Source organism: Sebastes fasciatus, chromosome 24 (assembly GCF_043250625.1).
Source record: "Sebastes fasciatus isolate fSebFas1 chromosome 24, fSebFas1.pri, whole genome shotgun sequence".
NCBI lineage: Eukaryota > Metazoa > Chordata > Actinopteri > Perciformes > Sebastidae > Sebastes > Sebastes fasciatus.
The window spans coordinates 17,957,205-17,970,385 of record NC_133818.1 but is presented as its reverse complement, the minus strand read 5'-3'; the positions used below and the strand labels follow the sequence as shown (position 1 = coordinate 17,970,385).

The window sequence follows — 13,181 nt, the reverse complement described above, 5'->3', positions numbered from 1 at the left end:
TGCTTGGCAGTAATGTTAGCTGACCAGACGAAGGTCTCTCTATGAATCAATGCTGATCCTAGTGTTGGCTTTTCCTGCCTCAGCCTCCCGACCGCGGCCGGAGGGAACTGGGGAGACACCGGAGATTTGGTCGGAGACGATAACGTTTCTCTCTGCGGAGCCCCGTCACTTCACAAGACACGGGAAACCTCTGTTGGTCTGGAGGAGCTGCAGCAGTTATTTCTGCACAAACGTCCACTGAACATTCACTAGATATGCTCAGAGCTAAACTAACTCTTCTGCAGTGTGGAGTGAGCAGCATGCACGTGAGAGGTGGAGAGAGAGAGAGAGAAGGAGCACGATGTGTGAGTGAAGGCAGGCAGAGGAGCAGAGGAGCAGAGACTCCGGCCCTCGAAACCAAAGCTACGGTCTCCCCCCCGTCCTCCGACCGCGGCCAACACTGTTTAACAGACGGGCTTCACTAGATACAACCAAGAGGTTTTGGTGCTTCCGTGTAGTTTGTGTTGGAGTCTGAGTCTGAACAGCGTAGCCACATGTGAGCGCTCATGAGACACTGACCAGCAATAATTTATACATGGAAGAAGTTACAAACAGTCCCTTTAGGCATTTCACCTCACTCAGGATGACCCTGTCTGTCTTATGTTGTCTGTATTGTTGGTTTGTTTTTTTGTTATAAAACAACAAAAAATAAAGTATATATATATATATATAAAAAGTCTGAATTCTACCATTCTGCTGTTATATATTCATCAGACTGCTGTTATTGGTGGAAGCTGTGTATTTCCTGTTACTACTCTTCTCTACAGAAACAAGAGAGAGAAACACCAGAGTTTCCTTCTGTGAGTAACAGAATAAAAGGAAAGACTTCAAAACAAGATGATGAAACACAACTTGAATTCATTAGCAATAAAATGCACCATTGCTCGATTCAACACACTCAGGGGTTTTACAACGACAAGCTTTGTCTCGTATGACCAGTAGTTCACGGTGGCTAATGCTAGAGTTGGTTTTGCCGGTCCGTTTCGGTCCAGTCCTGTGTACGAGCTTAAACCGGTTTGATTTTATGATAACCGGCAGACCCTACATTTGTCATTATGCTAAATCCAGCCTGTATTGCATTATTAATAAGCAATATGACAACGTGATTAACGTAATATTATGATATTATGTTGGTGTATAAACAAGAAGAGGTTTGTTTACTAGGAAGTTCATGTGTTTTTTGGGGTGACGAGACGAGACATGGCAGAGCTGGTCTCAAAGAAAACTAAAACTGCAGCAACATGGCAACAGTTTGGATTTGAAGCCAACGAAAGAGATGAACCCAAAAACAACCGAGGAAAGGTGTAATGTGGTGCAAGGCCTATTGAAAGCAAACCCAAGCACCAGGACTCTGATCCCAGGACCGCCCCGACTCCCCGCCGGATCAGCAAACGTTCTGTTGCTGCAGTTACACCGGTTAGACCCAGCACTCCACCAGACAGCTGATCTTTTGTTCTTTTCATTTGTTTTACCAGGTTCACATGTCGTCTCCATCACCCCAAAAGATAAATAAGAAAAAACTGTAAAATGTAACAATTATTAGAAATAAATAGAATAAGTGTTCATTAACTTGACAGCTAGAAACACAACCTACTGAAACATTTTGAACTCAACATTTGAAACAGCTCAAGAACATCTGTGACAAAATACAACTGACATATTTATGTAATAAACACGTGGAACACTTATAAGAATATTATATTTTAAGAATAATTTATAGTGTGTATATTTGAAGAACTAAACTAGTAATCTACACTGACCTATAAAGTTAATCACATCTGGACTTACACAGCTTTTCTGCAGTTCCTCACAGCTGGAAACAGTCTCAGTCGTCCCTCCTTTGATGCGTTGTACTTCTTCAGGTTCAACTCATCCAGAACCTCCTCTGACATCTGCAGCATGTAGGCCAGAGCTGAGCAGTGGATCTGTGAGAGTTTCTTCTCTGATCTGTTCTCTGACTTCAGGAACTCTTGGATCTCCTGATGTACCGAGTGATCGTTCATCTCCGTCAGACAGTGGAAGATGTTGATGCTTCTGTCAGGAGAGGTTTCGGTATCATACATATTCATCTTCTTCAGGTTGTTGATGGCTCCCTGGATGATTTCTGGACTGTTGTCTGTCTGACCCAGCAGACCTCCTAAGAGTCTCTGGTTGGACTCCAGAGAGAGGCCATGAAGGAAGCGAACAAACAGATCCAGGTGGCCATTTTTACTTTCAAGGGATTTCTCCCTGGCTCTCTTCAGGAATACATCCAGGGTTGAATGAAGATATTTTTTTCCCAGGAAGTCCTTCAGTACCTCTGTGTTGCTGTTTGTGTAACAGTGGAACATGTAGACTGCAGCCAGAAACTCCTGAATGCTCAGGTGAACAAAGCAGTAGACTGTTTTCTGGAAGATCACACACTCTCTTTTGAAGATCTCTGTACAAACTCCTGAGTACACCGAGGCCTCTGTGACATCCAGACCACACCGCTCCAGGTCTTCTTGGTAGAACATGATGTTTCCTTTCTCCAGATGTTCAAACACCAGCCTCCCCAGCTTCAGAAGAACTTCCCTGTCAGCCTCCGTCAGCTCCTGTGGACTCGTCTCACGTCCCTCACCGTACTTCTGCTTCTTCCTCTTTGTCTGAACCAACAGGAAGTGTGAGTACATGTCAGTCAGGGTCTTGGGCAGCTCTCCTCTCTGGTCTGTAGTTAACATGTGGTCCAGAACTGTAGCAGTGATCCAGCAGAAGACTGGGATTAGACACATGATGTGGAGGCTCCTGGATGTCTTGATGTGTGAGATGATTCTGCTGGACAGCTCTTCATCACTGACTCTCCTCCTGAAGTACTCCTCCTTCTGGGCGTCAGTGAAGCCTCGTACTTCTGTTACCCTGTCAACACATGCAGGAGGGATCTGATTGGATGCTGCAGGTCGGGAAGTTATCCAGACGAGAACTGAGGGAAGCAGATTCCCCTGGATGAGGTTTGTCAACAGCACGTTGACTGATGACTTCTGGGTGACATCAGACACAACCTCGTTGTTCTTGAAATCCAGTGAAAGTCTGCTTTCATCCAGGCCGTCAAAGATGAACAGAACTTTACAGACAGCCAGCTTCTCTGCTGTGACCTTCTGTAATGTTGGATGGAAATCATGGAGCAGCTTGAGAAGACTGTACTGCTCATCTCTGATCAAGTTCAGCTCCCTGAATGAAAGCAGAACCACCAGACTGACATCTTGGTTTTCCAAGCCCTCTGCCCAGTCCAGAGTGAACTTCTGCACTGAGAAGGTTTTTCCTACGCCAGCGACGCCGTTCGTCAGAACGACTCTGATATGGCCCCGTTGGTCAGGTAAGGCTTTAAATATGTCCTGGCACTTGATTGGAGCGTCATGGAGGGTCTTCTTCTTGGAAGCTGTCTCAAGCTGCCTCACCTCATGTTGGGTATTAACCTCTTCACTCTGTCCCTCTGTGATGTAGAGCTCAGTGTAGATCCTGTTGAGGAGGGTTCCACTTCCTGTTTCATCAGTTCCTTCAGTCACACATTCACATCTCTCCTTCAGACTGATCTTATGTTCATCTACAACCTCCTGCAGACCTCTATCTGCTGAAAGAGAGAGACAAGTTTGAGACAAAACACAGAAACTTATTATTTTCATTGTCAATATGAAAATGATCAACATAACAACCTATAAAGAAGTAAAGGTTATAAAGTCATCATCCTTTCTTGAAGTGAAAAATAACATCAAAGTGATTCTTACATTTATTTTTATTAGTTTTTCAGCGTGTCGCTCTGCAGGACCAGACGTGTGTTTGTAAGTTAGAGAAGGAGACTGTAGCAGGAAAGCTAATGTGGGCTGTTGTTCAAAGTCTCTGGCTCCTGTTCAGTTCAATTCAATTCATTTTTATAGTGTCAAATCATAACAGAAGTTATCTTAAGACGCTTTTCATATAGAGCAGGTCTAGACCGTACTCTATAATTTAGAGACCCAACAAGAGCATGAGCATGCATTGTTATACGACAATGACAAGAAAAAAGTCCCCTTTCATCAGTGTGACTGTCTGTCTGTGATAGAACAGTGATGTTGTTGCTTCACAGAGTTTAATAGTTCTCCATCCTCATCTATGCAGATGGAGAACAAACATCATTCTGATTGGTTAATGCAAAGACGGAGTGCTATCATAAAAATATAAATGTATTCCTTCTGGGTTCAGATTTTCTCTCAAAGGAGAACAAAGGAAGTGATGCAGAGCAGATATGTCTGATGGAGAAGATCTTAAACGTTGTCACAACAATAGTCAGTGTATTAAGACAACAAGTCCTGTTTCCAGACATGAAGACATCAGCAGACACATCTACAGTCTTACTTTGTACAGTGCTGGTCTGACTGGCTGTCTGAGGTCCAGGTCTTATTCTGGTCTGACTGGCTGTCTGAGGTCCAGGTCTTGTTGTGGATCTGGACATCAGCTCGTCCACAGAAGCAGGACTCGTCTTCTTCTCTCTGTGGAGACATTACTTTAGAACTAAAATGATATGTATGATGGAGAAGATCTTAAATGGATTACTCCGTTCCAGTGGACAGCACCTGCATAAACTAGAACTACTGGAAAACTAAAGAAGTCAGAAAGGTCTGACACAGTTTCCCTGTCTTAGAAGTGTTTATTGTTAACACATAAAATACATTCAGGAAGTGACATTCATATCACCACTGACAGGCAGTTACTGTTTACAGTGATGACGCTGCCACCTTGTGGTTTCCTGGCGCGTCCTCTCAATATGAGCGTACATGAGCAAGTTGCAGTATTTTTTCCATCATGATATATAGCCTCCAGAATAATATCAATGTTTTAAAAACGTCCTCTTTAATAAAAACTCATCATTTTCTGCAGCTACTTCACAGTAAAAGTCCTCCATTAAAGAGAGCTGATTATGTCCTTTACTGATTCACAGTCACTTTGGGCAGCTTAGCTTGAGTTAGTTAGGTTTGAACTGAGGTTAGAAGTGGTCTAAATATTGAGGTAGACCAGCGGTCTAAGACACACATCATGTAACACTGGTGTCCTGGTGTTCCTTTTTTAATGTCAATATGTTTTCTGCATCTTCTAGTTTCAACTATCAAATGAAGGCATGAATTCAAATATTGTAAAAAACAGAAGTGGTACAAATCTACATTTGACCATTTCATGCACTTTGTTTTGTCAGCAGATAGTTTAACACCAGAGATGTTTGTTCTTGACCTTCAGAAACAAGATGTGGTGCAGAGAATCTAAGCTCAAAGGTCCACTGACAAATAGTCCAGAACTTTCAACTGAAAGCTCTGAATCAATAGTAAGTGGACCTTTGAGCAGATTTGTCCTTCACTATATTTTACATATGTAGTAAAAGAACAAACTCAAACCATCAACACATAGAATCATGTTGAGCAAATAGTTTCTACAAATGCTTTTTCACCACATGTTGCACAGTTATGATGTGCACTGATTCAAGATGACACCCAGTAGGTCATAACAGATGATTCTAGGAGGAATCAAATATTTTGAGGACAAATATGAGAAAATTATTTAGACATTTGAAGCACATTCTTCCAGATTTTGAATAGTCGCAGATCTTTAGACCATTTCACAGCTGTAAAAGTAAACATTCCAGATGTGTCCCCATTTATTTCCTGTTGCAGTGGATCTGAATGACATCAGCTGACAAGAAGTAAACATGGACCCTAAGCTGTCTAGCAATGAGATTCTGTTGAACCGGCGTCTACAGCGACTTATATGAATATTTTCTTGACGTGTAAATTGTGAAATGGAGGTTCTCAGGTGTTTTGTTACAGAAATACAATCAGTAGTTTGTGGCTCTAAAACCCAGACTAAGATCCAGCTTAGTTTGAAACAGTATCTGCACTAATAGTTCTGCATCAGGAATATAAATCTGTTAGAAGAACATTTAGTCTTCATCCTCAATGCATCATCATCCATCAGGTCAGTGCACAGTAGAAACAGTCTCTTACTTTGTGTCTGAGGGTCCAGGTTCATTACTGAAGTATGGAGGTTTCCACATGGACCAGTCACTCTTCATAGACAGACAGCTGGGTACTGGAGACTCTGCTCTCTGTCTGAACTGAACTCTGCAAACACCAAGATGATTTGATTCACATCACATGAATCCTTGATAAATTCTCTGATGACAAAGACATTTCAGTAGCTCTACATACACCAACTACTGCTACTGTCAATAATGTGGTTTAAAGTTTGTATTGGTCCTCTTAGATTACAGCTGTTCTGGGTGACTGACAGCTGTCACAGATACGAAGAGGAAGAATACACTAATTCAAACAGTGTGTTAACCTTCACTTAGTAAATACATTTTAGTAGAAATCTAATATACAAACACACAATCAACTAAATCATGGCATTGGCATGGCATAATTTTGTTTTCATATCATTCTGTATCTTCCCAGTGGTGTTCCTTATGTATTCAAATCTGAACTCTACGTACGTATGTTTTAGCATCAAAATGTTGTTTTTTCCCTTCAAGCCCTTCTAAAGACTTTCTACCACGTGACCTGACGTAGGTTTCTACATGATGACACTGCTACATGTACAGTATATATACATCCTTATAGTCAGTGTATTAATACAGTAACTTAGATGGTGGTCAGCGTGCTCCCAGTCAGGAGAAGCAGACAGGAGTACCGGCAGGAAGCTAAGCGATGTACTGCTGTGGACGCCACGTTAGTTCAGATTAGAAGGTCACACAATAACACAAACTAACTAACTGATGGATGCAGCAGTAGACCAGCAACTCCTGTGTTCTGAGAGGGAGAATGACTGGTTTTGTGAATGGAGTCTGGTAGCTTTGAATAGAGCGATATAACGGCTTCAGTTCCCGTCAGAGAGGGCTGTCTGATGGAGAGGTAAAGCAGAGAAAATATTCTAAATATAGCGAACACTTAAAGAAATTATTTTTATTTTTAGGTGGCTAAAATATGTTTTTCTGCTGCTGCCGTCCACAGCTGCTTTACCTCTCCATCAGACAGCCCTTTCTGACGGGAACTGAAGCCGTTATATCGCTCTCTTCAAAGCCACCAGACTCCATTCACAAAAGCATTAATTTCTCTTCCCAGAACACGGGAGTATACGTACAACCCCACTTCAAAGAAGCTGTCATAACAGCTGATTTTAGGGGAAGTCAAACCAACACAGTATTTTGAGGACAAATGTGAGAAAATGAATTACACATCTGAAGCACATTCTTTCACATTTTGAATAGTTGTAAATCTTTACAGCGACTTCAACATTCAGGCAGAAATATGAATATTTTCTTGAAGTGTAAATTGTGAAATGGAGGTTCTCAGGTGTTTTGTTACAGAAATACAATCAGTAGTTTGTGGCTCTAAAACCCAGACTAAGATCCATCTTAGTTTGAAACAGTATCTGCACTAATAGTTCTGCATCAGGAATATAAATCTGTTAGCAGAACATTTAGTCTTCATCCTCAATGCATCATCATCCATCAGGTCAGTGCACAGTAGAAACAGTCTCTTACTTTGTGTCTGAGGGTCCAGGTTCATTACTGAAGTTCGGAGGTTTCCACATGGACCAGTCACTCTTCATAGACAGACAGCTGGGTACTGGAGACTCTGCTCTCTGTCTGAACTGAACTCTGCAAACACCAAGATGATTTGATTCACATCACATGAATCCTTGATAAACTCTCTTTTGTAGGTCATTAAGGTAAAACTACTGCTACTGTCAACAATAACGAGGTTTAAAAGTTTGTAGCCGTTCTGTTAGATTAGATTACATCTTTTCTAGCTGACTGACAGCTGTCACTGATATTAAGAGGAAGAGTTCATTTGACGAAGTCTGTTAAATTGTAATTGGCAAATACATTAGTGTAGAAATGTGAATCTACAAACACAAAATCAACAGAAAACATGGTATTGTCAGAGGAAACTAAAAATGAGTCCTATAAATGAGTTAGTAGCAGCTCTCTTACTTTGACTCAGAGGGTCCAGGTTCATTACTGAACCATGGAGGTGCTGCTCTGTCCTCCTCTTCCTCCACACAGTCAATCATCTTCTGATCTGAAGTCAGTCTGAGAGGTTAAACATTAACACTGTCTGTGAACATGTACAGGAAACAAGTTTGTACAAGAGTCACAGACTGAGAGAACAGGAAGTAACACACAACCTCTCTCTCTCTATCTCACACACACACACACACACACACACACACACACACACACACGCGCGCGCGCGCACGGACACGCACACACGCACACACACACAAACACACAAACACACAAACACACACACACACACACACAGTATACAGTATAATAAGAGCAGCCAGCACTCCACCTGGTCAGTTCTCTTTAACTCTCTGCTTGTTTTCTTGGCTTACAGCAGGTTTAATGAGGATTATTCAGCCAGTCACGACTTTGTGTTCACAGATGAATCAAACTGTTGAGTTCATTCTAACATTTCTCTCCTCTACAGTCCACAGGGAGGAAACTGACTCAGAGACTTTAACAGTGAAATAACAGGATTGAGGTCCGTTTTGCTCCTGTTCTAGAATATAAATATATAAAAATAGAGAAATATAGATAAAAGAGAAAATATAAATAAGAAACATATATAACAGCAGTGCAAATAATAATGCAGAAAAATAGGATCAATGCAAATGATATAACTGCACGCATTTATAAAAATTCAAGAATAATTTAAAATAAGAATATTAGTTTAAATGTTCTGTATAGATAAATACAGTGTTAATGCCGGAGTAAACCAGATTACTGCACAGCTGGATGAATGCACTAAATTATTGTACTGTTAAGTCAGTATTGTACAGTTGAAGATATAATAAATGATGGGGTTATAACTCCTGATAGGGTAAACAATATAAATATATGTTGTATATATATATATTCTAGACTAAACAAGGGTATATTTGATCCTAAATACAATCTATTTATGTTATGTTGTTGACGTTTGTATGACGATACAGTAGAATAAATGAAATGTCTATCAGTTTGAGCAGTTTACAGTAAATGTTTGTACCGGTAGTCACACGGAACTGACATCGGAGTGTGTTCCGTGATGAACACTAAACGGTGCTGCAGGTCGTCAGTAAGGGCAGCTGGTTAAAACAATTCTACATTTCTCTATTTACAGGAAATCTTTGACCTCAGAGTTTATCTACGAGTGTTTGTGTGTGTTGCTCACACACATCAGCTTTTTAACACGGTGTGTTTATGAGAATCTCTTTTGGCTTGAACAGGTTGAATTAAAATGAGTTTTGGTCCAATGTTATCTCTTTTTTATGTTTAAATCATGTCAATAAATCAGTTTAGTTAAATACTAATGTGCTTTTATAGTTTGTTTTTCAGAATTATGTAATTAAGATTTTTCTGAACATGTGGAAAAAAAATATAATTTCTGTTGCACCATAAAAACATTTCGGAGTTGCAAGTCTTTTTCATGATCTAAACAAAGTAGCCAGAAATGACACATCTTCCTTGCTCAATTAGTACAACAAGAACCTACATTTTGAAATGTATTATATTATTATCTTATTAGTTATATTTGTATGTTTCTTCCACTATTTCATGTTTCAGCTTTTTTTTATTTTTACAAAAAGAGAAAGGACATAAGTAATATCCAGCAACCTGGATTTAGAAATGAATCCCAAATTATCTTCTAGTCAAATGTTTAAGTTACTAATTTATTGAATTTCACATGTCAGTATTTCAGAATTAATAGAAGCTTATCGTTAATGAGTAATATTTATATATATATATATATAAATTTAAAAGTTGAAATGTTTATATCTCATTCAAAAAGGAACTATGTTAGTGAAAACTGTCTGATAAGAACAGCCTCGAGTGTTTCCACCTGCAGCTCCTCTTCCTCCACATCTGAGCTGCTGACAAGAAAACACAGTTTAAACACCTCAAATTAAATCAGTCAAACATTTAAAAAAGAATTGTGCAAATCCTGACCAAACTGGCCACTAGTGTAAAATATGAATATTACAACCTGTACTGATCACAGTCTCTACAGATATGTAGTCCTGTCACAGAGGAAAGTGAACCAACACACATTAGATTTAACATTTGTTCAATGTGATTTTCTTGATAAACCACTTTCTACTGTCTGTATTCACATCAGTGTGACTGATATGAGGTCAACTATTCACACCATGAAGCAACTGCTCCAAGTATCAATCTGAATTATGATTATCAGCTGAAGAAACACCTCACTGATATTCATTATTAACATTATACAGGACAACCTGACATCTATTCATCAGAGTCAAACTGTTACAACTAAATCTACCATTAAAGTTGAACACAGACTGAGCTGTCTCACCTTAAACAAGCTGATTACTTTAAACACGGAATATCTTTGATTTATGAAGTAAACCACTAATGTAATATCATATGAATGACAGCTAAAATCATACTTTTGTTGTTACAAACTACCTCAGGTTACTTACAAAGCAAGTTTGTGATTATTAATAAAAACGTATTGAGTTGACAACTGTGCAGTGTTGGAGGAAGTATTCAGATCCTAAATAAATGTACTAATACCACACCGTAAAAATACTCTGTTACAAGTGAAAGCCTTGCATTGAAAATGTTACTTTAGTAAAAGTATGTAAGTATAGTACATGTGATTAACATGTAAAATGTGATACTGTAAATTCATACGTAAGGATAATAACACAAAAGACATGAACTCAGCCCTATATTGACCCATACTGAAAGCAAAGCACATTCATTTTGATATAACAAGTATTAATGCATTCAATGAAAATGAACGTTGCCTGAATAGGCAGACAGCAGGTCCCTCTACCACTGCTGGTGTACTAGACGTTAGTAACCACTAGATGGTAGTCATGTTTCAGTACTTCTTCACAATGTCAACATGTTCTCCTTTAAACACATATCTCACCACTCAATGTCAACATGTTCCATTGAACACGTGTGTTTAAATGACTAAATGACTGTCTTAGTCACCGTCACATATGGGCTCCATCACACTGTGGCACGGTACGGTTCATATTCCAATAGACTCTGAGATTACACAGGTGTCACTGCTTTATCTCCACCTTTAGCTCAATGGTGGCATTTGGAACCACTGGTGGACAATCATGAGGGGAAAGGTCAAACATATTCATAAATCATCTGCTGATATGATTCATGTTATCTGATCTGAATTATGTTAATGGTCATGTCAGTGTTTGTTGACCATATCAATTAAAGGTATATTCACAGTGAAGCTGATTGAAGCTGATTGAATTTTAGACAATCTGGATTTTATTTGTGAACTGAAGATAAATCTAAATATTCTTATACAGCTGTGTATGAATAAATTAAGCAACATCACGTAACAACACATTCACTAGTAGTCCATTTGGTGACACTGCTGTATGGCGAGCTAACCGTTCTATCCAACTATATGCAGGGAACCTGTCCGGATCAACTATCTCCATATCTGCCCCAAACCACTTCAATGTTCCAGCCTTTATTATATGTAAGTGTTTATTACAACATACCCTCATACAACGGTTCATATGATATCTTATGAAAAGTTATTTCTCGTTTTTGTGCGTTGTCCTATGATTGTCCAGCATCAGGGTGAAAGTCCTGTGTTTGTTTGACCCGTCCATCCACCCCGACCTCCTTGGTGCTCTTTATACCACGTCACCTGACTTATAGAGGCAACCCTGCACGTCCTGGCTGCCATATTTCAAATCATATATAGCGAAGGCATAACCCTTCGTGTGTGTGTCTAGACCAGGGGTCAGCAACCGTTACTATCAAAAGAGACATTTTAAACAAAAAAAAAACATCTGTCTGGAGCCGCAAAACATTTGATCATTGTGATGAAGGTAACACAGTTTATAGTCTAAGTATATAGTATATAAGTCTAATGCAGTGAGGGCCAAGAAAAAAAGTCACAATATTACGAGAATAAAGTTATAACTTTACAAGAAAAAAAGTTGTAATATTACGAGAATAAAGTCATAACTTTACAAGAAAAAAAAGTCATAATATTACGAGAATAAAGTCATAACTTTACGAGAAAAAAATTCATAATAATATGAGAATAAAGTCATAACTTAACTAGAAAAAAAAGTTGTAATATTACGAGAATAAAGTTATAACTACGAGAAAAAAAATTGTAATATTACAAGAATAAAGTCATAACTCTACGAGAAAAGAAGTCGGAATATTACGAGAATAAATTCATAACTTTACGAGAAAAACATTCATAATATTATGAAAATAAGGTCATAACTTAACTAGAAAAAAAAGTTGTAATATTACGAGAATAAAGTCATAACTTTACGAGAAAACAATTCATAATATTATGAGGATAAAGTCATAACTTTACGAGAAAAAAATCGTAATATTACGAGAATAAAGTAATAACTTTACGAGAAAAAAAGAAAATAACATGGAAAATTACTACTTTATAATATTATGACTTTATTCTCTAAATCTCAGATTAATTTTTTTCCCTCAATGTGGCCCTAATACTCCGCCGTTCCGTCGTACCATATACCTACAACAATGATAAATAAAAATGAAAATGTAAACAAAAAACAGTTATACATTTCCATTTTTAAAAATCCACAGGGAGCCACTGGAGAGGAGCTACAGAGACACAGGTTGCTGACCTCTGCTAAAGGATAAATCTTAATAACTTTGGTGATCCTTGATGACTTTCATCTAGCGCCATTATCAGCTCAAAGGTCCAACCAGCAAAACCATCAGCCTTAGCTGAAGGTTTATTCCTGATTAACAAATGCAAGCATGCTAACATGATGTAAACATTATACCTGACGATCTGTTGGGTATGATTGATAGCTTTAAAGGCATTTATAAAGTAGATGCATCATCTGAACACATCCCAAAGAAACTTCCATTAAAGTAACGCTGTAGATGTAAAATAACAACAGTACTTGTTGGTTCCAGTAAGAGTCCCGGAATATATATTTAAGGTTTTCTTCCCATGTTAACTTCTGCTCCCCACTTTTCTCCCTCTTTTCCTCTCTAACCCTTCCTCCATCCATCTCTCCTCCCCTTTTCTTCCTCCTCCTCCACCCTCTCTGCTCTCCTCTCCTCCTCTTCTTTCTTCCTTTCACAGTGAAGA

General features: G+C 38.9%; 1 protein-coding gene across 4 annotated transcripts in view; it reads right to left on the bottom strand.

Annotated features, from left to right (window-relative positions):
- The window catches only part of LOC141763219 (NLR family CARD domain-containing protein 3-like), a 129,376-nt gene extending 121,116 nt beyond the window's left edge, over positions 1–8,260 (bottom strand). For 3 of the 4 annotated variants that reach the window (XM_074627706.1, XM_074627707.1, XM_074627708.1), the window contains exons 1-3: positions 8,015–8,049; positions 7,562–7,678; positions 6,024–6,140 (exon numbers count right to left, since the gene is read on the bottom strand). In XM_074627706.1, coding sequence (XP_074483807.1) covers positions 6,024–6,140; positions 7,562–7,629 — 185 coding nt within the window. In that variant the 5' untranslated portion in view covers positions 7,630–7,678; positions 8,015–8,049. Of the gene's footprint in view, positions 1–6,023; positions 6,141–7,561; positions 7,679–8,014 lie in introns of all 4 variants that reach the window. The other variant, XM_074627709.1, reaches the window with a different exon arrangement.
- Between the last annotated feature and the right edge of the window lie 4,921 nt (positions 8,261–13,181).